General features: G+C 40.3%; 3 protein-coding genes across 4 annotated transcripts; 1 reads left to right on the top strand and 2 right to left on the bottom strand.

Moving 5' to 3' along the window:
• Positions 1-1,093: 1,093 nt before the first annotated feature.
• Positions 1,094-7,667, top strand: LOC146392489 (uncharacterized). The gene is made up of 9 exons (XM_084948527.1): positions 1,094-1,299; positions 1,401-1,484; positions 4,835-4,895; positions 5,069-5,539; positions 5,636-5,762; positions 6,335-7,150; positions 7,223-7,363; positions 7,433-7,467; positions 7,544-7,667. The coding sequence occupies exons 1-9, from the start codon at positions 1,129-1,131 to the stop codon at positions 7,639-7,641; spliced, it is 2,004 nt and encodes a 667-aa protein (XP_084804653.1). The 5' UTR covers positions 1,094-1,128; the 3' UTR covers positions 7,642-7,667.
• An 81-nt stretch (positions 7,668-7,748) lies between these two features.
• Positions 7,749-15,277, bottom strand: pola2 (polymerase (DNA directed), alpha 2). 2 transcript variants are annotated; one of them, XM_084948546.1, is made up of 18 exons: positions 14,930-15,277; positions 13,142-13,266; positions 12,946-13,034; positions 12,762-12,819; positions 12,459-12,568; positions 12,102-12,301; positions 11,900-11,988; positions 11,524-11,676; positions 11,109-11,171; positions 10,984-11,035; positions 10,782-10,900; positions 10,582-10,620; positions 9,815-9,888; positions 9,271-9,379; positions 8,995-9,101; positions 8,744-8,800; positions 8,535-8,661; positions 7,749-8,345 (listed from the first exon to the last, which is right to left on the bottom strand). In XM_084948546.1, exons 2-18 carry the CDS (start codon positions 13,238-13,240, stop codon positions 8,193-8,195), a joined length of 1,698 nt encoding a protein of 565 aa, XP_084804672.1. In that variant the 5' UTR covers positions 13,241-13,266; positions 14,930-15,277; the 3' UTR covers positions 7,749-8,192. The 2 variants fall into 2 exon arrangements, with proteins under 2 accessions (XP_084804672.1, XP_084804663.1); XM_084948537.1 differs by lacking the exon at positions 14,930-15,277 and adding an exon at positions 13,743-14,893.
• An 891-nt stretch (positions 15,278-16,168) lies between these two features.
• top6bl (TOP6B like initiator of meiotic double strand breaks) lies at positions 16,169-23,550 on the bottom strand. The gene is made up of 14 exons (XM_084938705.1): positions 23,308-23,550; positions 23,005-23,128; positions 21,451-21,516; positions 21,250-21,371; positions 21,052-21,135; positions 20,913-20,968; positions 20,473-20,544; positions 20,190-20,385; positions 19,903-20,026; positions 17,818-17,976; positions 17,596-17,717; positions 17,190-17,300; positions 17,000-17,098; positions 16,169-16,885 (listed from the first exon to the last, which is right to left on the bottom strand). The coding sequence occupies exons 1-14, from the start codon at positions 23,326-23,328 to the stop codon at positions 16,838-16,840; spliced, it is 1,404 nt and encodes a 467-aa protein (XP_084794831.1). The 5' UTR covers positions 23,329-23,550; the 3' UTR covers positions 16,169-16,837.
• Between the last annotated feature and the right edge of the window lie 2,886 nt (positions 23,551-26,436).

The raw sequence follows: 26,436 nt of genomic DNA, 5'->3' as shown, positions 1-26,436 counted from the left end.
GTGAATCAAATTTTCTCCAAGTCAGAGAAGCTCACCTTCGGCCCTGAGTATCACATGAATTTTTCATTATAGAAATGATAGACTAATTTCTAATCCTGTACATCCTGGTCGCTCCTAATGAAAATCTGAGCATCTTCAACTGTGTCTCACTCTCACTGTCATCTTGTACATCATACCCTTCACTCTTGCTGCTATCCTTCTGTCCCAGATCACCCCTAGCACTCATCTCTGCCCACCCCACTTTGCCTGTACAGTCTTCTTCACCTCTTATGCAGTTTCCCTTGGTTTTGATGGTTGACCCCAGGTATTTAAACTTATCAGCCTTCACACCTCTACCTCTTGCAGCTTCAGTGTTACACATAGATTATTATAGATGGCATTACACTGATGCCTGCTACATGCCCTCAAAATACCAGATATTAGGTATAAAAATCATTTTGATTATGTTATACTAAGGGCTCACACATTTGCATAAATACAAGTTCCAATAACTTGGTTACCCACTTACCAATAAAGTTGACCTCGCTGCTGTTTAACCTCATTAGCATGTCGATATGTTGATTGGACAGCATGTCTTTGGTCCCTCCCCTGTTGAAACGCAGCCTTTAATCCCTGGTAATCTCCTCATCTACTGAGAGCCCACAGTCATGGCTGCACCAAAGGAAAATTTGCTGTCTCTTGGGTGTCTGAACTGCTCAGAAAAAAACACTTTCACCAAAGAAAGACAAATCTGTGGAAATAAGAGGTTAGACCACCTAAATGGTACCACATTTGCAGAGAATGGTGGATGATTTTGTCTTTAAAATCTTTTAAACTCTTAAAATGTGACATCATTTAAGTGTGTATGCACTTTTTATATGAAAAGTAATGTTCACAGTCAAGACTAGTTTTACTGGCAAGTCTAAGAAGCAGATGTTGCCATGTCTTCTGGAAAATGGGCTGTATGTAGATGGAAAGTGTGTGTGTGTGTGGCTTAGATGACCATCCTGCTGCTTCATGATCTCTTTCTCGTACAGTGTTAACAAGCCGGTGTTGTTGCAAGATGACCCTTCAGCTCTTCACACTCAGGATCATCTGTAAGTTAGCGAGATGCTTTCTCAGTAAGTGTTTTTTAAACTCCAAGTTTTTATGTGTGTGTCCTATTCAAGAGTGATGCACCTGCAGCAACGCTGGCAGGAGCTGAAGGAAAGAGAGTACACAGCCCAGCAACAAAACAGGCAGCTGCTGCAGCAGTTTGAGAAGGCCCAGGACACACTGAAAGGGATGTTGGCCCGCAATGCTGCCATGAAAGTGATTCGGGTGTGTAGACGTGCAGAAAACAGACCCATTAAACACACTGGAAGAAATCTATTCTTTCCTCGTGAAGCTCTTAAAATAAACTATTGCTTTGACCCCTGCAGATGGAGTATGAGAGATACCTGGAGGAGAACTCCCCCCGCTGGCAGCAGCAACTTCAGGAGAAGAGACAGGCAGCTCAGAAGAAGGTACAAGTAATGCACAGCATGGCGAGCTGATTATTCACAAAGTTAAAGTGTCTGGTCAAAATGTAGAGCTGGTTCTGTATTTGCTGCCTTACTTGCAGTTGTGTTTACATACACTCTCGTTGGCATGAATGTAATTCTGGGCTTTTAATTATTATTTTTTTCCAGGGTAGAATGATTGTACAGCATACATCTTTAATAATGACGCTAAATAATTGGGGGTACAAGTTAGAATTTATTTTAGATCTTTTCTAATACACACAGGGTCAAAATTATACATACACACGTTTTAATTTTAATGGTGCTGAAGCTTCTACAAAATCTTTTAACACAATTGACCACATCTGGTAGCCTCTCTTTGCCTGCATGAAAAAGGACTCACTAGACTCAATGAACAATGGGAAAGTCCAAGGAACTTTGGGAAGATCTAAGAGGGAGAGCTGTAGATTTACTTTTTTGGAAGGTCTATTGGAACCATTTCTAAATAACTGTAGATTCCAGGATAATCAGTTTAATTAGTTATATTTAACTCAATTTATTCAGATTTATTCACTTTGCTGAGATATTCAGGAACAATCCAGGAACCACAAAGACTCAAGCCTTCCATGAACTGGAAAACTGCCGGTACACCAGCGTCACTGTCCACAGTTAAGCTAATTTTACATTCCCATAGACTGAGAGGGTGCCGACCAAGAAAGAAGCCACTGCTACTAAATCAACAACTTCAAGCCCGACTAAAATTTGCAGCTCCCTACACAGAAAAGTCAAACACCAAGGTTTTATAGTCAGACAAGATCGATTTATGTCGACAATGACAACAGGTGTGTTTGGAGGAGTAAAGATGAGGCTTTCAAACGGAAGAAAACTGTTGTAAAGCATGGTGGTGGTAGCATTATGCTCTGGGGCTGTTTTGCTGACACAGGTATTGGTGGATAAAGTGGTGATAAAATAATTTAGAAGGATGCCTACGTCCAAATTCTTCAAAGAATCTACAGGGAGTGCAGAATTATTAGGCAAGTTGTATTTTTGAGGAATAATTTTATTATTGAACAACAACCATGTTCTCAATGAACCCAAAAAACTCATTAATATCAAAGCTGAATGTTTTTGGAAGTAGTTTTTAGTTTGTTTTTAGTTTGAGCTATTTTAGGGGGATATCTGTGTGTGCAGGTGACTATTACTGTGCATAATTATTAGGCAACTCAACAAAAAACAAATATATACCCATTTCAATTATTTATTTTTACCAGTGAAACCAATATAACATCTCCACATTCACAAATATACATTTCTGACATTCAAAAACAAAACAAAAACAAATCAGCGACCAATATAGCCACCTTTCTTTGCAAGGACACTCAAAAGCCTGCCATCCATGGATTCTGTCAGTGTTTTGATCTGTTCACCATCAACATTGCGTGCAGCAGCAACCACAGCCTCCCAGACACTGTTCAGAGAGGTGTACTGTTTTCCCTCCTTGTAAATCTCACATTTGATGATGGACCACAGGTTCTCAATGGGGTTCAGATCAGGTGAACAAGGAGGCCATGTCATTAGTTTTTCTTCTTTTATACCCTTCCTTGCCAGCCACGCTGTGGAGTACTTGGACGCGTGTGATGGAGCATTGTCCTGCATGAAAATCGTGTTTTTCTTGAAGGATGCAGACTTCTTCCTGTACCACTGCTTGAAGGTGTCTTCCAGAAACTGGCAGTAGGACTGGGAGTTGAGCTTGACTCCATCCTCAACCCGAAAAGGCCCCACAAGCTCATCTTTGATGATACCAGCCCAAACCAGTACTCCACCTCCACCTTGCTGGCGTCTGAGTCGGACTGGAGCTCTCTGCCCTTTACCAATCCAGCCACGGGCCCATCCATCTGGCCCATCAAGACTCACTCTCATTTCATCAGTCCATAAAACCTTAGAAAATCAGTCTTGAGATATTTCTTGGCCCAGTCTTGACGTTTCAGCTTGTGTGTCTTGTTCAGTGGTGGTCGTCTTTCAGCCTTTCTTACCTTGGCCATGTCTCTGAGTATTGCACACCTTGTGCTTTTGGGCACTCCAGTGATGTTGCAGCTCTGAAATATGGCCAAACTGGTGGCAAGTGGCATCTTGGCAGCTGCATGCTTGACTTTTCTCAGTTCATGGGCAGTTATTTTGTGCCTTGGTTTTTCCACACGCTTCTTGCGACCCTGTTGACTATTTTAAATGAAATGCTTGATTGTTCGATGATCACGCTTCAGAAGCTTTGCAATTTTGAGACTGCTGCATTCCTCTGCAAGATATCTCACTATTCTTGACTTTTCTGAGCCTGTCAAGTCCTTCTTTTGACCCATTTTGCCAAAGGAAAGGACGTTGCCTAATAATTATGCACACCTGATATAGGGTGTTGATGTCATTAGACCACACCCCTTCTCATTACAGAGATGCACATCACCTAATATGCTTAATTGGTAGTAGGCTTTCGAGCCTATACAGCTTGGAGTAAGACAACATGCATGAAGAGGATGATGTGGACAAAATACTCATTTGCCTAATAATTCTGCACTCCCTGTATTTAAAGAATTGAACAGCTAAGTAGTTGAAACTTGGACACAGTTAAGTGTTCCCAGCAGGACAGTGATCCCAAATTAACATCAAAACTGGTTTTGGAATGGATAAGGCCAGCTAACATTAAGCTTCTGGAATGACCTTCCCAAAGCTGGACCTCAACCCTATTGAAAATGCATGGATGCTTGAAAGTTGAGTCAATGCCAGGAACCAACCAATTGAAATTAACTCTACCAATTCAGCAAAGAGGAGTGGTCAAATATCCAACCATAATTATGCCAAAAGCTTGTTGATTGCTGGTTCATCTAACCATGTATTAGTGGGGGCGTGCAAATTTGTGCACCCAATTCTTGTTTTTTTTTAAAGTCATTAAATATGTATGCTTTACAATCATTCCACCCAACCGTTCAAAGAAATCATGAAACAATCAAAATGACAGTGACGTTCATGCCCATCATAAGTGTATGTTGTGGAGGTAAACACAGACGACACGAGAGCGCTCGATTAACACTGCTCGTTTATTACTCATCACCACACAACTGAACACTTTCCCTCCAAAACACAGCAACAACACTTCCTGAGAACTGGGTGTGAGTGGAGCCCTCCAGTGGTCCACCACAATGTATATTTCTGATCACAGCTGTATTTGATAGCACTTTCAATGTTTCCACTTCCTCTCACCTCAAAATGACAAATGCAAGGAGATTAAGAATATCCATGTTCCAAAATCCAAAGTCATTTTTCTTTATTTACAACTGATGCCATGTCTTCCTGACAGTGTATTAAAGAAACTGTTTCTTCAACAGAAAATGGACGACTATTTGAAGTCATGTTTAAAGAACACGGACGTGATGAAATCTTTTGCAGGTAAGTCTTTATGCTGTGGGGCTCACTTTAGGAAATGACTAGATCACATTTATTGTTTAGTGGTAATAATCTGGTCTCATGTGTTATCTTGAAGATTGAGGTGTTCAAATATTTTATTTAAAGTCTTGTGTTAGTGTGACAAACACCAGTCTAACATGTATCCTTGTTTTCAGGTCCACCCACGGAGCCACGAAAAACTGCTACACCTCAAGGTTACTCTGACTACAACCAAGATGGCTCCTCCCATCTTCCCCACACGCAGTCCTCCTGGTTGAGCTGCAGTCAATCCCAGATAGCCAGATTTCCTACCAGAGTTCCACCCATCATTCCTCACCCGTATCCGCTTTACTATCCCGCCTCCGCACCCGGACAGTACCATCATCCCTGGCACAGGCAGGATCTACAAGGCAGGGCTTCCCTACAGCCTGACTACCCCTGGTACCAGCCTGCTGGTGCACCTGGAACTCCATCATACTCCGAGGCCCTGTGGGGCCAGCTTTATATGGAGGAGCCTTTACGTGACTCAAGGGTTTCGCAGACTGTAGGAGAGGAGGATAAAATGAGCGGAGTGCTGAGCTCACAGAGGGAGACGAGTATCAGAAGCAGCAGCAGTCGTTCGTCCCACGAGTTAGATGTTAAACCAGGTGAATACATAAAAATAAATACTTTTCTTACATGAGTCTCTGTGCGTATTCAGCATGTGTGTGGACTTGTTTTGTGTTCGTACATTCTGTATCTAGTCCGTCTGTCCAGCAGTCACAGTGAGAGCAGTGAGAATGGCAAGGATTCCAGCAAAAAGGCGGGGAAGGAGAAGGGAGGAAGAAAACAGCATGTCTCTTCAGACAGAGAGAGATGCAGCCCTCAGGAGTAAGCAGCATTCTTGTAGATGTGACTTTGAATTCATTGGATCCCACTGATGTATCATCTCCCCTTAGTTTCTTCCCTTCATGCTGCACCAGTCTGTGCAGCATGTGTTCTGAATACCCTTCATCAATACCCCCCTCAATTTATAGGTGCATTCCTGTCTCCTTTTAAAAAAAAAAAATGTAGTTGATTTATGTGTGTCCTAATCTTTCTGGTGCAATTACTTGCCTTTGATCACAGCACAGACAGAAGCTGCAGGAAAAGAGAGCACAGGAATGACAGTAAAGGTCAAACTGGCTGGACATGAAGCTGGGGATAGTATTTGATGGCGTGTGGCAGTCATACTAACAACTTAGCACTAAACCACATTTTATAGAAAACATTCACGTTCTTGTTACCTCCTAATTTTATATAAATTAATTTTTAAGTTTAAAAAAAATGTATTAGTTAAACGGCACATGCTGTAGAGGAGGTCACAAAACATCAGAAACAAGTGTTCTCCTCTTGCTTTATTTCTTAATACTTATTACTGTTTTAGACTGGCAAATTCATTCATCCAGTCTTTCATCTTTTAGGTTTTCTGGGAATTCGAGCGCCATTCACATTCCCTCAGTTAAAGTGGCCCAAAGTTCGGAAAGCAATGCCTCCTCAGAGAAAAGCCTGAGGAGCAGTAGGAGAAGGACAAAGAGAACTGTGGATCTTTCTGTTCAATCACCAGGATCTCAGGAGGCAGAGGAAAGGACTGCGAGTAAGGGAGGTGACTCAGAGAGTCAGGACACTGGTGAGGAGTCAGGAAGTTTGAATGAGGCATACGAGGGTGAAAAAGCAGGGAATCAAAATCATGAAGAGAAAACAAACAGATGCAAAGAGTCAGGATCCCAGCGGGAGAAGGAATCAGAAAGTGACAGTGCAAAGAATAAAAACGATGATGGCAGTGAAGTAGAAGAGCAGGACAGTAGCAGTGCTGAGCAAAGCAGCACAGGAGAAAAAGTTAAAGATAAGACAGAGGAAAACCTGGAAGCTAAAGAAGACGGTGAAGAAAAAGAGAAGAGTCAAACAGATAAAGAACAAGATGACAGTGATATCAAACAAAGTGACGGTGCTTCTGCCAAGGACGCAACAGAGGAGGAAGGAGAGACATCTACAGATGATGAAATGGAGGAGCAGGGAGGTGAAGAACAGTCAATCAGGCTGAAGGACGAAGGCACTGAGAACAGAAAACAGGGTGCTGCCTCCTCTCAGGACGAAGAGGATGGAAGTGAAGACAGTGAAGAAGAAGAGGATGAGGACTTGAATCAACAGGATGACAAAAGCGAGGAGGAAGAGGAACAGGGGAGTGAGGACGATCAGATAGATTCAGACGACTGCATCGTCACACCACAAGAAAAGAGGTAAGATGGTGAAGGATTGAAATATTCCTCACAGGCATCATCACAAAAAATCGAATGTAATCCCGTTTTTAGATCTACACAGATTATAACCGAGGAGGCAGCTCAGGAACAGGAAGAGGGTAAAACAGGATCTGATAATGATGACTCAAACGAAGTCAGTGATGAAAAGGATATTGAGAACCTTCTTGCGCCTCAAGAAGAAACACAGCAAAAGTAAGTCCTCTTTCAACTGACTTAAATTACAATGTGAAACATGCCTCTTACTTTTCCGTTACCTTGTAGAGAAAAGCATCTGAGAGGTGAAGAGAAGCCCAAAGGTACAGTATAACCAGTCTTTACAGTAACATTAGAAAGGCTGCAGGACTTCTGATTTATGCTCAATTTATTTTCCAGCGAGTTTTCACAACATGGGAATTTTTCAAGTGGAGCACGACAAGTCGAAGACGGAGGACCCAAATGACTCTGATGAGTTTGATCATTTTTATGACTAAATGTACTGCTGTGCAAGTTAAAAGAGACAAAACCACATTCAAAATAAAGTACTGCAGAGTATTATAATTAGTTTTATAATAATGCATTAAAAACAGAAACAACAGGCTATTTAATAACTGTTTTATTTCTTCTTGTTTTAATTAAAGGCATTTTTGAATGTTACTCAGACTTCCCTGCAAACACAAAATTATTTTCATTTTGAGCTACAAAAGCAACAGGATTTTTCAGTGTGTTACTTTTTCCTCCTGTTAGAGGCACAGGAAGATAAAAAATCTGGACAACAATAAAACTTAAGTGGAAGAGACACAATGTTACAAAAGCTGTACAAAGGGCAACAATAATTTGTTGAAAAAGAAATTATTGCTGCTGTATTTGACTGATAATCCATCAGTTATGAGCACAGTACACTTCAACATGTTCAAGGTATAAAAATAAACCAATATACAAAATAATTTGAAATGGTTTTCCATCAGCATGCCTGTAGCACAGCTGGTCCTGGTTAAACCAGCTCATTTCTGGTGACAATTAGAAGTGAAAGTCTGCACTCTTGTTAGATTTTCACCACCTGAGCAGTCAAACACGGGCTCACCCTCTTCCCGTCTTCTGACTGAGGGCTGCGCTGGATGAGCAGCCGCCCGTACGTCCCGCCCACCTGGCCTTTGGTCAGCCGCCCAGGGTTGACACACACACAGCCGACCACGTCCTGAAGATGGGAGGAGATTTTAAATGACATGACACTCGTAAAAACTCATCAAAAAAAAAATAGTCACGTGTTTAAAAAAAAAAAACATGTTTTACTTTATATTATCAATGCAATAACTGATGATCCTGCAATCAATTACCTCAATAAATGTGTATATATAGGATGTCAAGGGGAAGACGAGTTGTTTACCTTTACAAAGTAGCGCATTTCAGAGGGAACAACAAGGATGTCGGGGGTGAGCGGCATTTGGCCGAAGCTCTGGAACTTCTCATAATCCATATTTACCTCATCCGCAGGCGGATACAGTGGGTAGTAACTGGACATGAGAACATGGACACGATCACTAATAATACGTGACCTCAAATAAATAAATAGATCTGAACTCCTTCAGGATTTACCTCCGCTGTGTGAGCATGTGCTTCAGTATACGTGAGAATCTGTCTGAGCCGGTTCCACTGCAATGCAAAACGTCAATTTCAACTATGTACACCGATGACCTTCATTGCAAAAATATGACCATGTGAATAATTTAAGAAAACGGTTCTTTATAAATCTGCATAAAAATGTAGGTCATTAACTCACTTTGGTGTTTCTGATCTGCCACCTTGATGTCAGAATTTGGTGCAAATTAGAAAACAGCCTCACTCACCAGCTGATTTCCTCTGCACCCATGTGGATGAGGATGTCAGTTGATGTCAAGCCAATAGTCACCCCGTCAATCAGCAGGGTGCAGGGGTCAGGGACCAGGGTGACACGCTGCAAAGCATGAAGACAAACATTATATAACCTGACACTTACGCATGACATCTCCGGGACTGAAAACCATATTAAAGACAAACAATGCTACACTATTAAAATAAGGTTTGCCACGAGTGCTCAGAAATCTGCTGCATGTGCTCATCAGCATGCAACAACAGTGTCCAACCTGGGTCTGTTCTTTGCTAGGGTGGGGCAGGCTGAACGGAGGCTGTGGGTAGATGAAATGGTGGTGGATGTCTCTCTGAGAAGGCACAAACACCAGCTGACAGCCAACACTGGATTAAAGAAAACGAGAAAACACGAGGCTTCATTGTGGTAAAGAAAATCTGATTTGAACAGGAGGGAAGCACAGTTTAAAAAACAACCAAACGAACAAACAAACCTCGAATCGTTACAGTGTGACTGACCTCTGTCTTAACTTACTTGTATAATGTGATGACATAGTTTATGCAGACATATATGTAATTAAACGCAGAAACAAGAAAGACAAATTTCATGTGCAATTGCAATTGCGTGCAGGTTAAGTCGCAGGGTTTCAGAGGGGGTTGCAGCTATAATGTCCTTAAGGCACAGATTTAAAACAAAAGCGAAAAAACCTGTAACTTTTGGAAAATTGCAGAAAAGGTCACACATGGATCCTGAATTTAACATCACAAAGGAAGTCACATGCATAGCTGTCTGACTCTGAGCTTTGATTAGACAACACATACCTTCTGGTCCCATCCACAATGCTTTCAATGCATCTGGTGAAAATGTTCTCAAAAGTCTCAGTCACCTGGGCTTTCTATTTAAGAAACACATGGAGATGACAAAGAAAGAAAAAACAAACAAACAAACAAACAAACATGTTGATTAAAATGAATTCATACTGCAAATTTGGATACAGAAGCTCAAATTAGATCCTTCTTTGCAAAACGTGTACGAGTAGACGGTATTCTATGATGGAAAAAAAAAGCTTTCTGTGATTGCTATACTGCACCTGTCGGTTTCATTGATCTGTTATTGTGGTCAATCCAGTGGTACGCTTTTTATTTCCAGACCCAATAACACTGAAACTAATCGTCTTATTTGTGGGTTAAGTGTTATATCTTAAAGGATAACACAGAAGTTTTATTCAGCAAGTGATACCTATTAGTTTTTGTCTACACACATATCCCTTTTAAAGCATTTTGACTTGATTTTTTAACCTTTACATTTTACTTTGACTGATCGTTAAATAAAGTCCTGTTCAGGAGCTTATAATTGTTCCTTATGAATGGTAGTCCTTTTGAAAACGGTTCACTTATCTATTGGACCACATGCCTTGACAGAGGAAACTTGACCCATTGTTATCATTGTGATCTTTTGACTCAGGCTCTAAGTTTTTTTTGTGTGTGTGATGCCCAACACAATTTATGTGCAAAGATGCGCGTGAAAGGTTCCCCCTTGTGTTGTGCACACTCAAAAACAAGAAAAACATGGTCTCTGTCCCACTGACCTCAATCTGTTCATGTTTGGAATCCACAAATGGGCCCAGCTGTGGAAGAGAAACAAGAAATAGGAAAACCAGACAAAACACAGAGTCATGGGAAGACTGTCTCCCTCATAAATACACTCCTGACAGTGTGTATGTGAGCTTTAGTGGAAATTCTGTCATGGATAGTGTGTTTTATGATGGAACAACAAGGGAGACTGTACCAGCAGGCAGACATCAGGACGATCCCTGACAATAACGCTGATTAAGTCCAGCAGGGGGTCAAAGGTCAGACTGTCAGAGGGAGCGTACGGTCCACAGGCCACCAGTACATTCAGTGGCTCTGCAACAAATGAAGAGTGTGGAGTGTAAGAAGATGGCTTTAAGTTCAAGCTAAATCTGAAAAATTGATCAAACAGATCTTACCTTCATCTGTCTCCATTTTCATGTCAGAACTGTAGAACGGCAGAGGAACAGCCTAAAAGCACAACAACGTTACAAAAGTTTTCACAAACATCAAAAAGTGTTAAAGCCAACAACTTAGAACCGACCTCATAGAATTTGGAAGCCACCAGTTTTCTTCCTGTAGTGTTCATACCCTCCATCACCACCACCTAAAAAAACCAGAACAGGAGCATTTAGATAAATGTTTTCTTACATGTGGGTTTGTTGGAAAGAGCTGCAAAAACATAAAGCTACATGCTTCTGCTGATAAAAGGTTTCCTATAATTCTGAAAGTTTATTTTTACGAGGGGAAAAACTGTCAGAGCTCTCGGTCAGACACCGGGTCAGTCTCAAGCCCATGTCCTTGGCATGCTCTGTTACTCTTGGTGGCCATATAACCTGCTGCACATAAGCTCAGTGCACAGGCAAAGGAGAAACCACCGACTGGTCATTAGGAAGGACCTCACTGGCATACCCATTTCTAGTTTCATCTGTCAAAGTAAGCTATTTCATTCAGCTCACCTGACCAGGAAAAAGGGAATACTCTTTAAGCTCCGATAGGTCAACAGGTACTTGCTGACCGCCTTGTTCTGGTCCAGCCTCTAGCAGAACTGACTGTGCATTCAGTTTGCCATTACTGTCACAGCAAATCTGTCCTAGCACAGTTATACTGTCCTGGAGGGAAGAAGACGCAAACCCAAGAAAGAAGTTAACTTTTAATCAAACAAATAAGCAGGTTTGATTTTACTCCTCAGTATATATGATTTTAAGAAAAAACAATTCAGTGATGTAACGTAACATTTTATAGCAACGTACTATTATTTAATAATTTATTGTTTAAGCAGTGGGAATGAATCTTTAATTTAAAAGTTTTCCAGAGGTGTCATCTCTTCTGTACCTGGGCAGGCAGAGACACGGGGGAGAACTCCTCAATGCTGAAATGAGTCCTGAGTCCTTCTCCTAGCTCCTCAATCTTCTCTGTCAACACTGGGAAAGACCCAGAAAAAAAATATTATCCAAATGTTCTGGGGTATATTTATTTAGTGATTTTACACCCAAACATACAGGAAATCTTTAATCAAGTGTGTGCAGCTATGTACCGTTTCGAACATCTCGCAGCCTCTGGAACATGTATTTGTAGCTGCTGTTAAGGGAATCTTCCGGTCCTTCCAATATCTCAACTTGGACGCCTGCACCTGGATCTTTCCTGCCCACCCAACGGGTGCCCTGCACAGCCCCAAACGTGGCCACCACCTCTCCCTTTCCTCCCCGCTGGCTGTACTTCTGTGAGGGTGTCGCACTTACAAAGAAATAAGGGGAGAAGGTCACTTAAAGTGACAGTGATGCAAATACAAAAGTTTATCTTTAAAAAAGCTTTCTTTTTTAACTTTAACTCAACCAGAGAGCATAATTTTCATGTTTTCAAAAAAATCAGAGCAGCATGGGGTGGAGAGTACTTGGGAGAGAAGCTGGCTGGAGACAGCAGTATGCTCGGGCTGGCCATCAGAGCTGCAGTTCTCTTTGAATGAGGACGCTCTGGTGTCGTCAGAGGTCGTTTCTGAGAGCCCTGTACCGACAGGAACAAACACAGTTAGGATCTTGTCTGTCTACATAGACTCAAACTCACTCTGCGGGAGACCCACGAGTTACAAAAAACCTAAAGCATAAATGGATTTTTTTTTTTAAAGTTATGAAAATGTATTTCTTTTGTTCAGATTAGATAACGCTCTGCTGCTGACAAGCAAGAGGTGTTTGGTTACCTTAGCAGGAGTAGAGTAAAATTCTAAGAGATCTTCCTCCTCTTCCTCAGCTTTTATTCTGATTCATTTTGTCAAAGTCTATGACTCAACAACAACATTAGCAGACACAAATCAAAGAAAACACATGACTCCAGACAGTGCAGATGGACGGGTCTTTATGCTCAAGCATCAGTGTGAAGGATACAAATCATCAATCATGCTAATGTCTCTCATTCTACTGGATGCTTCTTCCTTTCGGGAGGTTTTTCTGGATTTGATCCTCTTGTTCAAAATCTGCAAGATGACAAACATGCTGCATTTATAAGGAGCAGAGAATGACTAAGTTGTTGCATATTTAATAAGTAATTTGTAATGCATATTAAAATCTGTGGTCCTGTTACCTCATGTTCAAACTGCTCCAGAGTGTCCATGGTGAGCTTCACGCCTTGTTTTGTGGCGCTATAGGCAACCCACTCATGCAGTATCTCTTGTGCCTGCATTCTGTTACAAATACACTGCTCCACCACTGAAATGGAGGAGATATGAGGGAAAACAACCTAGGATTTAATCTGAGTGTCTGAGAAAATACTAGATGCAAGTACAATGTGAATTAATTTTGTGGGACACAACTTGCAGTGAATAATTACTGTTCCTGATCTTTAAAAATGGCTTAGTAATTATAAAAGACGTATCAATGAAATCAAAAGAAAAAAAAGCAGATTTCCAATTTACTTGACTTGTGAAAGTAAGTTATCAAGAAGAAAAATGCTATTTTAGTCAAAAGCTTTAACTAACAAAAGCGCATGCACATGGGTATATAAATATTATGACTGATGACAACAGCTTAAACTACATGTCACAACACTACATTACTGCTATCCTGCGTATGGTAGAGTCCTCGATGATTACAGTGATAATGCACTTAGCTTCTTTGCTAACACACTCTCCCGTGTAAAGCTTCAATCCATATGAGAAAAACGGTCATCTTAGTTAGCAACTTACTTTTGTCGAGGACGGAATCATCTTGATAGGGTATATCGAATATTTCCAGCTCAGTCTTTAAGCTCTCTGTAGTTACTAGCGACATGGTTTTATGATACACAGTTACTACGTTGTGATGATAGCTGCTAACGTTAGCTTTACTCTTACTTCGCGACAATGCCGCCGACCCTAGTTTTGTTTTAACTACGCGGCTTCTAAATGCTACCTAAAGGCGGTTAGCTGTTAGACAGCAGAAACTAAATAATAATGGTCAACCTGATGCCTGTTTCATTTTACCGCGAAAAAGCGCTGTTCGTGTTGGCGGCCGGAATGTACGTCACATTCGTAACAGTAATAAACGGAAGTTGGCGGTCCCACAAAAATAAAAGCCTGTCCTGGTAACTTAGTTGTTTTCAAACTTTTTCAGTGTCCCACTTCAGAAGCAGAAAAACGCAAACGCCCCACTGTTTAATCATCCAATAACAATTAAAAACAAAGGACGCAAGAATTCTATCTGAATAATGGTCAGACACATGGCAACAAACTATCTATTTATACTTATTTAATCATCTGGTTGTCTGCTCCATGGTTGTCTGGGAATCACTGGATAACATATGTGTGTTTAACTATTGGATAGCACTGGTCTGGGTAACACAATTCTCAGATCTTTTTACAGGTGTGCAGTATGTGTTAATGATACTGCTCTGCTGCTGGCAGGACGTCTCTGGAGTGGGCAGTTGTGTCCTTGCAGAAGATCAGCAGCAGCAGCCCGTCATTGATTGAAGATATGCAGTGTTGGGAAGGTTACTTTTAAAATGTATTCCATTACAGATTACAGAATACATGCCCCAAAATGTATTCTGTAACGTCTTCCGTTACGTTACTCAATGACAGTAACGTATTCTGAATACTTTGGATTACTTAATATATTATCATGCATTTTACAACTACGTGAATGTACTATTGCTGATAGTACATTTATTACTGTTACTGAAGCTCCGCGGCTCCGAACCGTAGTAAAGGGACCTCTGACTAATACCGCCGGGTCCGTGTCGGCTCGTAGCCGAAAAATAGCTTTACTTTGTTGTGTGGGTCAGCTTTTCTTGCGACAGACAGAGAGAGGCGTTGAAAGACTGCTCCAACGGAACTTATTGTTTCGGAGGAAAACACCAACACAGTGTACAGTCGAGTCTTAATAGCGTACTTACAACTGGGCTCCTCTGGCACTCTTCTTGGCTGCAGTGGTTATTATTATATTTACATGCTTCCAGCTCCCGTTTTTGCTCGATGACTGCTCGTACTTTTCCACTCTCCTTTTTCTCCCTCCTCTTGCTCACAGACACATAACGTGTATGGCGGTCCATTCTCCCTGCAACACGGACTACACTGCCCATGAGGCTACATTCTTTAGGGCTAGCACAACAACAACAACAACAACAACAACAACAACAACAACAACAACAACAAAAAGGCGCTCTCTCACCCAGGAAACACACAGTCGCTGAGAGAGAGAGCGTCGCCCTGTAACCATGGCAACCGTAACGCTGCCGCCTGGAACAACAGAACGTAGCTGTCAAACAAAACCCAAACAGTCCTGACCTGCAACAATATGAAACAGGAAAGTACCGCAGTGTAATCCATTTATTTCAACAAAGTAACTGTATTCTAAATACCACCTTTTTAAACGGTAACTGTAACGGAATACAGTTACTCATATTTTGTATTTTAAATACGTAACGGCGGTACATGTATTCCGTTACTCCCCAACACTGAAGATATGTACATCAGCAGATGCAGGAACAGGGCTACCAGTATCAAAAAGGACTCTTTAAACCCATGGACTTTTTACCCCCTCACCTTACAAAGTGCATCATCAGTGCAAAAACAACAACCTGTCACACTCATAAACACGGCTACACACTAAATTTTTTTGTCCATGCACACATACCCACACATTAGGAACTTGTTACGATACGCAATAACAGGTTACACAAAACAGACTCATTTTTGCAATAACACCTATTGTCTGTTTTTATATCTATTAAGACTCGTTTGCACTCTAGAAACAACTGCGGTCCAAACAACTGCATACATCAGATATGAATGCGCAAAATTGCATCCTTACCGATTTATAGCCTTACCTTAATTATATGATCATTAATGTTTTGTTTTTCTAAATTTAGATAATATTTCAAATTGTATTACTTGTTGAGGTTGCTCATATGACTCTTCTTCTGCATAAAATGATCCCTATGAGTGCCACTTACTCCTATCAGAAATGATATAAGATAATGATAATATAGTGACCAAATTCTATAAAGAATACAAAAGTAAAATGCAAAACCATTAGAAATAAGACAGGAAATTAATTCAACAGATAATTTTTAATCTTGCATTTAGCACACAAAGTGGTAAAATAAACATTTGAACTCAAGTTAATTATTTTAATGCTGTTGTTTATTTCTAATAGGATGGATGCATGTTAGAGCTCTGAAACTTTACATTTTACAAATTTAAAATATTCAAACGTACTGGCGCATAGCCAAAAGATGTGAAAATCACTTTTGTTTGCCACCAGATCAAAGTGAAATTGATTGTATTGATTGCACAGTTCTTGGTGATGAATGCCAATGTTTCACGGAAGAGTATCTGAACTGGGGCTATTTCAGGGTTCAATCTTGTCAGTTTAGGGAGATATCTCAACAACAGATACTCATCAAAGATCCCATGGGCATTCTTCTGGCTATCTGTGACGAATACAAAGGTATCACTGCCTCTGATTTTAGGGCTTTTTTCCAGGTTACCATGGTGATGTAGGTTAAAAGAGAGGCTCTTTCACCTCACATCCTAAATAGATATATGGTACAGACATTTTTCTATGGGTATAACCATTGATAAGAAAAAAACTGAGATCAATTTGGAATATTATTACAAAAATAAACCGGTGCAACCAAGCTATAACAACAACTGTACTTTTAAAATTATGGGTTAAACAGATGTTGCTTTTGGCAGCACAACTGGTGCACTTTAAATTTTTTAAACACATTCAAACCCTTGTTCTGCTGCCTCCGCAGCCTTTAACCACAACAAAACTCTTAAGATAAACACAGAGATTCTCAGATTTCTGCTGTGGTGGGCTCATCGTTTTCAGGACGTACTTCCATCTGTTAAAACAATGACATTGCATCAAATTGTGGTTCAGTGTAAGAGGTACAGTGGTAATGATGAGCTTCTATAGGAACTGGGTGGTGCTGGCGGAAAGCAAGCGTCTCACTCACCTTAGTAGAAAAGCACTTTGCCTTGGGAACGAATTTCCAAGATGTCACTCTCCACAGTGATTCACGGAGGGAGGCTGCCAACTCATGTGTGTCATGTACCTGACAAACACAAACCTAACACGTTGTCAACGCCTCTGAATACAGTATTCAGGTTCTGCATCACACCATGAGACAAGCAGTTTTTCCACACCTTCATGCGGTTCAGACAGGCATTTCTGAAGTCCACGCTACTGCTGCTGCTCACGATACTCATGGACGAACTGAGAATCACCTCAGCAGCTGCATGCAGCTTCTCTTGTTGCTTAAGGATACACACAAAGATACACAATTACTTTTTTTCTGGTGTCAATAACTGTTAGAAATGAATGTAAAGCAACCATCACAATCTACCCGAGTATAGGGTAATGCTTAATTGCATAACCAATTCAATCCATAGTTAGTGAAAAGAGAGAAAAGCTGTCAATGATCAAAACTGTTGCTGATTCATTTTCTGATAATGGACTGTAATAGTTATCATTACAGGACTAAAAACTCTTAAGTAAAAGAAGTAGGACACTTAGTGTGTTTGTGCATGTGCGTGTATGTCTTTGTCATGCCTTTTTTCTGTGATTTTGTGATTTCAGTGTGTTCCTCAGCTCAGTCTGCACGGCTGCTACGAGGGCCTGCCTGTTGTTATTCAGAATGTCCTCCAGGTGGAGCTCTATCAACATCTCGGTGGCTGAATGATCAACAATTTGCATGTTTGGATTGGAAAACTGAAAGGCAGGCTGTCTACAGTGTAGGGTTTTGTGACTGTACATGCCGCTGCGGTTCCTCACCCATAAGATCAGTGAGCTGGGAGGTGAAGGGGTCACTATGCTGTAAGAAGAAGAAAAGCAGGAGACTCTGCTGCACTGTGGGAAGACTTGATTCCTGCTCTGGATCATCCCAGCTGTCTTTCTCTACTGTGTACACAGTACCGCCACTATACACAAGATCTGCAGGGGATGTTGAAACATTTATGCCAAAGTAAAGAAAACAATAAGATGGATACAGTGGGAGTTACTTGAGATAAGAATTTTAAGAAGAAAACAGTGTTCGCATGAAGCCACACATGGGTTACAACCAACATAACATGTATCTAACATGCTGGCAATTAAAGACACACCTCTGGGTTGGGCAGATAATTGTAAGGGCATTTATTTATTTATTGCAGCCTTTTATTTCAGCATTAAAAAATAATGTGTCAAACGTGTTTCTTTTCATCCCAAATCAAACTTCTTAAATAAGATAAATGTTGATGGAAGATGGAAATAGTCAGAGACAGTGTGAAGCAGAATGGATTACGGGGCGTTTTCAGGTTTCATTGTGTAAATGTGAATGGATAGACTACTGCTGATTAATACAGACTGTCGGTTTTGTTTGTAGTTATGATTTATTGTATACACAGGGGGAGACACTTATTGTGAAAGAGCAGTTTCTGATAAAAGGGCCGCATTTTGACTGTTATCACCACATGAGTGTGTTTAATCACACTGCTCCAGTCTGCCTTGTGTGCAAAACAGTGACTGTTAAGTCTTTTTAAAATGTAGCTTCCAGACTAATGTGTTTCTTTTTGATAGCTCTCTTTAGGGTAAGGTTTTAAATACCTGCTGCTACTGCTTAAAATAAAATCTAAATGACTAAATGGTTAATAAAGACTTAAATTAGGCTCATTTTACTGGACTGCTGTCTGGACACAAGAAGACAGTTTGGTCTTTTTTAGAGAAGAGCGTCCTGCTTGTTAGGTACTCATTGACAGGAGAAACCATATAATATTTATAAGACTATTACTCTGCGAGTCAAATGATCTTATCTGTTCAAATATGCCATATAGAACTACTAATTTGCAAAATACATTTTGGGAAACTATAATGCTGCTGCCTGTATGTCCGCCAGTTTGGTCCAAATTTAAACCCGAAAAACTTGATGGATTGCTCTAAAAGCTTTTTGTAACTCTGATGGGACAGACTTTTCCTTGCGTGGCACTGGCGGTCTTGTGGATGTGTCTTGTCAACTGCTGAATATTTTGCAACAAAACAGGTCCTGATAGATTTGCAGCAACTCTGGTTGTCCTGTCTTTTTATCTGGCACTGCCATCAAGTCAAACATTCAGTCTGCACGTTGCACACAGTTCCCATTCCACATGCTTTTTGCACATTCACTGTGACAATATCAATGAAACAAAAATGAAACACTGCTCATCCCAAAAGCTATTAGCATGAAAAATTATGTAAATTCTTCTGAAAAAAACAAAACAAACTTTTAAGTATATTACTTTTAGAAAAGCACAGTAATTCATGGGTAAGACAGACAGTTAGGTCAAACCCTTTATCCACAACTGGAATCGCTGCTATGAGAATATTTTGCAGCACTGAAGCACTAAATCTTGTATTGGAAATAAATGTCAAGTGCAAATTAGTTGCAGATGAACCCCATTCTCATGAGGCAGGTTTTTCGAGTGCAGGGACAACCACTGTGTTGTGACAGAAAGTAAATTCTGTAGTCCATTTTCTTTTAGTGCTTAATGCTTTTGTTTATGTTATATGTTCTGCATCCATTGTTCTGTTTGGTTTTGCCTTTCCCATTCAAATGTTGGGCTTATGAGATCCATAAAAGTCTTAATTAGCAGCCTCAGGCTTGGGCTCATTCTCTCATAAACCCACACAGGTGGTTGAAATTAGTTTTCTTCAACAAAGGTAACAAATCCAAGTTCTAATTGTTTCAATGTCTTAATGTCATGTAAGGACAGGATTAACTGTTCCGGACTTTGGACCTACGTCAGGTTCGTTTTACATTCTTTTTATTGGGAAATCAAACCTCTCAGCAAAAAGAAGTAAAATACACCCTGAACATCAGAACATGCTGTTCCAAGCAGTGATTACCTTTGAAAGAAGAGCAGTAAAGTCTATATAGTCCCAGCTCTTGACAGTCCAGAACAGCAGGAAGTTTTTGAAAGAAGCCAGAGGGCCCAATGACAGGAATGTTACTGGGGTTGTATACCAACACATGGAAACATGTCAAGGAAGACTAATCCAAATCAGATGCCCAAATACCCCTGAAATGAGTCAAGCCCTAGTCTGAATTTCCCCTTCTTTTCAATTCCTTTGCCTACCATGACAGGAAATGAGACTGTGTGGTACAGATGTATGATAAAACATGAAAAGGATATTTGTATGTGAGTAAGTTCTGTTGCCACATTGGGGTATGGCAGCAGACAGGGGGTCAGGAGTGTAACCACCTGAACACTCAGATCCCCAAAGAGGCCCGCCTCCATGGTTTGTGGTGGGATGCTGAGTGGCAACCTGCCTCCTATAGCAGGGTGTCCTCTCACACACCAGCACCCTTTCTTCACACAGCATGGAGGCCTTTAAATTCAAGGGGAGAAGAGAAAATCAGACAGATCAATAGAAGGCACTTATTCTGGTCAAACCTTTAAAAGCGGCATTACTGACGGTGCAGAACAGGTGACGTCCAGGGTCAGTAACAGTTGGTCCGCCAGTGCAACTCTTCTCTTGACCTTGACACTGCAAGAACGCAAGATGACTATGTCAGCAGTTCATAAAACAAAGACGGATATTTCCATTCCTTTTTAATTTATAATCCAGACTCCAGTCAAGAGGGTTTAGCACAGTCAGCCTTTTGTCTTGTTTTTATGTTTTTACTCCAAGACAAACCACTCGAGGCAATTACAATGATCTACGGCAATACTCTTTCGCTTCAACTTTTTTATATTGCAGTTACTTTTTAAACTTACTCAAAAATAATTAGCTAAATTCTGTTTATGAAGTGAGCTCCTTAATGAACCAAAAGCAAAGTCATTAATTGTGAGATGTTCTAACAAGAGGGAGGTTTTCAAAAACAGAAGCTATGATATACATCGATGCACTCGTACCTAAATTCCCGCAGCGAGGTCTCCTGGTTGAGTTTGAGTTTGAGGTGGATTTGTATCTATGAAAAATAAGAAAGATGTAAACTTTTTTTGCTTGAAGCTTAACATGTGACTCGAGATGGGGAAACAGATCTGTTCATACCCCGGCATTAGCCAAAGTGAATGTGCGCAGGAATGCCTCTAGATGGGCTTGCCACTCTGAAGTGCAATGTCTTGTGTCTTTTACCTGTACATTGCAAGATATTTAAAAAAAACATGTGACTCACACTACTTGTGTTACGACTGAAAAACAAGAAAAAAAATAAATGCATTTCAGAATTCATCTGGGTTGTTTTTCTACCTGAAAAGATAGAAGCAATCTGAGGGAACCATACAGATCTGTGAAGGCACTCAGCTCCTCAGGGTCAGGCTCATTACATGGCCACACACAGGGAAACATGCTCTCTTTCAAACGGGCAAGGGCTGATGTAGGAAGAAAAGAGACAATGTAGTGCACAGAAGTTCCAGTTATGTGTATATGTCTATATTTGTGTGTACATACCAGGTTGGAGGGCTTCCATTTGAATCCCTGCACACCAGGGGCCAGCCGCTGCAACTGTGCAATTAACTGGATCAATACAACAAAACATTAGCCTTTGTTCCAAGAGCTGCTGGGACAACTAGCTTCCTGTTAGTTATCTTTATACTGCAGTAAATTTAGATGGAGGCACTAACAGTAATTCTTTAGTAATAAATTATTGGTAACCAATTAATCATCTATTGATAAAATGTTCTTCACCATATCCTGAAGAATAAGTTAATTTATGTAGAGACTTAATATTTATGATATAATTCATAGCTTTAATTGATACAATAAAAATCCATTGAAGTTTTATTTTAAGTTAGTTTCCACTTATCTACTGCTTTAAGTCTTTGTAGCATAGACTCCACGATGCGGTGAAATCATTTTTCATAGCTTTTGGTCCATATTGATGTCACAAAGCAGGAACTCCAGCAACACTTGACGGAAGATGAACAACTTTAATAACTGACCAACGCGTTTCGGCTTGTGGCCTTCATCAGGGTCATCTGGTCCATATTGACGTGACAGTGTCCCATAATTGCTGCAGGATCGGCACATCCACAATGCAAATTTGCTGTTCCGCCACATCCCAAAGACGCTTTAGTGCACTGAGACCTGGTGACTGTTGATGTCATTTGAGTACAGTGCCATGTTCAAGAAACCAGTCTGAGATCAACTGAGCTTTGTGACATGGAATGTTATCTAGGTGGAAGCGTTATAATCAGATGAATGGGTACAATGTGGTCACAAAAACATGGTCAGTGACACACTCAGGCAGGCTGTGGTGTTTAAATGATGGTCAATAGGCAATAAGGATCCCAAAGCGTGCCAAGAAAATATCCCCCCACAAAAAATGAACCACCAGCAGCCTGAACTGATGATACAAGACCGGATGTATTCATGCTTTCATGTTGTTTACACTAAATTGTGACCATAACACCCAAGTATTGCAGGATAAACTGTGACTCATCAGACCAGGCATCTTTTCCAATCTTCTATTTCTAATTTTGGTAAGCCTGTGTTATTTGTAGCCTCAGTTTCTTGTTCTTAGCTGGCACCCTGTGTGGTCTACTGTGGCTGTAGCCCATCTGCTTCAAGGTTGGGCAAGACAACTGCCACTCACCTCATATTTTCCTTTTTTTGGACCATTTTCAGTACACCATAGAGATGACTGTGTGGGAAAATACCAGCAGTTCAGCAGAAATACTCAGACCCGCCCCTTGGGCAGCAACAATCATACCAATGCATTCTTTATCCTGAGGCTCATCTTGAACTTCAGCATAGTCATCCTGACCATGTTTACTTACCTAAATAAATTCAACTGCTGCTATTTGATTGCCATCAGACATTTGCATCAATAAGAAGTTGAATTAAGTGTCCCTGATAAAATGACCTGTAGATATTAAAATACTGCATTTTTCTTTTATCCAAGGACATTGTCATTTTAATATTTGATCAAACCCCACCTTAATCCTCATTTGTCTCCCTGTTATGCCTCTTTTATTTGGTGCAGTCTCAGCTGCTTCGACTCACCAGTGCAGTTCAGCTTTTGTGTAGAAACTTCAGTGTCAGTCCACAAAAGCAACAAAAGCCCTCCTCCTGTCCTTAAGCCCAGCTTTTGCCTTTGCTTTCCCATTAGCATGATCAAACGCAGCACCTGGAGAGGCCATTTGAAAAAACAAACTGCTAGCTTAGCATGCTAACGCTACTTGCTAGTTAGCGTTAGCTAGTAATTTGCTAATTTGCTGGTAATTTTCATCTTTATTAATCTCTAAACCTTTTTATCCATTTTCTTTTCTACCATGAATCAGGAATAGCTATAACTTAAACAATTACCTGTTGCATTTCTTTCAGCATTTTTAGTTGTCTTTGTGCTAAATCAGCAACTTTTTTTTAATTTTTTTTTTTATCAGCAACCTAACCTAATTTGATATGGGATCAGAACTTTGCTCCCGTAATTAGTAGTGATGTGCGGATCGATCCTGAAATATCGATTCCTCCGATACCAGTCATTTATGTTCTAGAATAGATTCTCACATTAAAATATCGATATTTCAGTAATTTAGGTTAAATTTGTAGTTTATCATTAACAGAAACACTTGGAAAGAAACTATAACATTCGGATTGTCGACATTCAAAGGAACTACTTCCTCTTCCGCCTTTCATAGTCATGTGCGAAATACGGCTGTATAAATGTCTCGCAGCCCCTTGGCGCGCACTCACAACAATGGCTGAGCGTAATTGTGCGGACGTATTTTACCTCCACAAACAGCTGAGTCGTGGTTTGCGATACATGTGGCAAAAAAAGTGAGGTGTTGTGGCCATACTTTCCCAACCTTGAGACCTCAGAATTAGGGAGACATTCAAAAGGGCTGTTGGGGGGGGGGGTGATAAATACATTTTACAGTGTTTATTTATCGGATAAAATACGTTAAATGTCACCGTTATTATTAGCCGGCCCGGAAACAGCGGGGGTGTCCAAATTCAGAGGCTGCTTCCACCTGAGGACCCGGCCTTCGCGGTCTAAAGAAAGCCGGGTAGTACGTCACAGGCTCCCTCGGTGGAGTGAAACTGCCGTCTGCTCCTTGCTGTCTAAAATATAACCGGGTGCTGGCGTAAACTCTCGACCGTCTCACACTTTCTTTAATTAGTTTTCTGTTTGACGTTTATTCAGCTGTGTGAAAACCCCGGAGGAACCCTCTCGATGGATTAATAAAGTTAAATTTAATTTAATCTAATCTAATAACTTTAATCTCAGCCAAACCGATTTACTCACGAACAAATAAAACACTGAAAAAGGCAAACAATAACATTTTTAAGTTATCAAAGTGACTTATATATCATGTTTAACCCGAGTAGCGAAAGACCGCGGGGGTTTGAAAACGATGTGTCGATCGGCTCAGATATTTGAAGTTTACACAGCTACATTCTCACCTGAAAATATGTTAAAAGTTTTTTTTGCGACCCAGAAAGAGAAATAAGAGTAATATTAAAACTAAGTAGCTGCCGTCATTGTTGGAAACTGGAATTGGCTGGGCCGTGCTAGGAATTCTGCGATATGGTTTTTCAATTTTGTTGTCCAGGTGGAAATTCGGGAGAATGGTGGCTCCGGGATTCTCCCGGAAAAATCGGGAGGGTTGGCATGTATGGTTGTGGCAACACCACTAACCTTGTCAAACACCTCAGAGTAAATCATATCACAGAATATGACGAGCTTATGTTGAGGTGAACTGAAGAGGAGGACAGGGACAGGTGGTGCTAGGGCGAGACAGACATCTCTCACGGAGTCCTTTAGTGCTGCAGGCAGGCAAGGTGTTCAAATAGCGCACAACTTCAGTTTTTTTATTTCTATGTGATGAACTCTGCATTATTAAGTGATAAGAACAAGTAATCTGATGTCCTGTAATCATTATGACGCTATAATTTGAGATACAATAAATAAAATACGTTTTTGTATAAAGTATCGGTATCGGATCAGTATCGTCGATACCACCCTGAATATTACTTGGTATCGGATCGGAAAGGAAATCAGTGGTATCGCACATCACTAGTAATTAGGCTGTTGACTCATACCAATCCAGGAAAGCATTTGTATGTAATTCGAAAATTATTTATTATTTATTAGTTGTTTAAAATATTTGACATCATTATCATCTTCATGATGATAATAATAATAATAATAATAATAATTTATTTTTTTACCCAGTTTTGAACATGGTTTTTATTGGTATGTATTGTATTGCTAACTGGTTTTTTTTAACTTAGTATTTAGTTTTAATGAATTTAATTTAATTTAGTTTCATTTAATTAATTTATATGTAAGCATATAATAGGCAGTAGTTTAAAAAGTATGTTTTTGAACATTTAAATTTGATCTTAAAAATGTTTATATATTTAGGCATATTAGATCATAAGAAAGTAATTTATTTATTTTTATTTTTCATAAAAAATTGTTCATATACAGTGACAAGTACTCGCCTCCTTTTGTAATTTCTCTGTTTTTTCCCCTACATTTGTTACACTTAACTGTTTCAGATCATCAATCAAATACTAGTAATAAAAAAAGATAACCTGAGTAATACACCACACTGTTTAAATGATTATTTCCAGTGTTGGGTAAGTTACTTTAAATTAGTAACTTAGTTACATTACTAGTTACTTCCATCAAAAGTAACTCAGTTACTTCAAGTTACTCGTTACTTTCAAAGTAACTAGTTACTAGGGAAAGTAACTTTGGTTTTACTCAGACTTCTCTTGTTAATGTGTTGCTAACTGGATACCCAGCAAGATTGCCAGTCTTCTAGCTTGCTTACTTGCCACAAGTGCACTGTGCCACCTACCAAAGGAAAAAATAATGTGCATATTTCCACGAGAGAAATCCCACGCCTGGACCGTCGTTGACCACCGCCATGATTCTAGCCTACGTTACAGCGTCATGTGCGCTTTTTACATCCAACACAAAAACTGCAGTCGTGGTGCTTTTGATTGTACTCAGAACTCAGAAATTCTGCCTTCCGAATAGGAAGATGTAGGTAACACCAGACTGCAGATGAGCTGCATACAGGGCTGGACTGGGACAAAAAATCAGCCCGGGCATTTTGACTATAGACCGGCCCACCATTATAGCAAAAATCATAGCCTTAATCAAAGCCTTTGAATGAAAACAAACACTGTTGTGACAGTGATGTACACTGTCTTGATGGTATATATGTATCAATCTATCAATCGTTTGTTGTAAGACTCAGATAATTATTTATTAAAAGCTAGACATTTGAAATGAGAATAAGAAAGTATTTCTTTGTGCCCCCCTTTCCCTGTTAATGCCCTACCTGCCCCCCTGGCAAAACTTTGCTAGACCCGCCCCTGCACAGTTACCAGCTGTCAGCTACATAAAAAAGGATCCTGGTGTTATTTATCTCTCAGACACAGTTCATAACTTCCCTTCAACTCGTTCATGTCACCTAA

Source organism: Perissodus microlepis, chromosome 2 (genome assembly GCF_051167445.1).
Source record: "Perissodus microlepis isolate ML-2025 ecotype Zambia chromosome 2, ASM5116744v1, whole genome shotgun sequence".
In the NCBI taxonomy this organism is placed as follows: domain Eukaryota; kingdom Metazoa; phylum Chordata; class Actinopteri; order Cichliformes; family Cichlidae; genus Perissodus; species Perissodus microlepis.
This window is presented reverse-complemented; position numbering and strand designations above follow the sequence as displayed.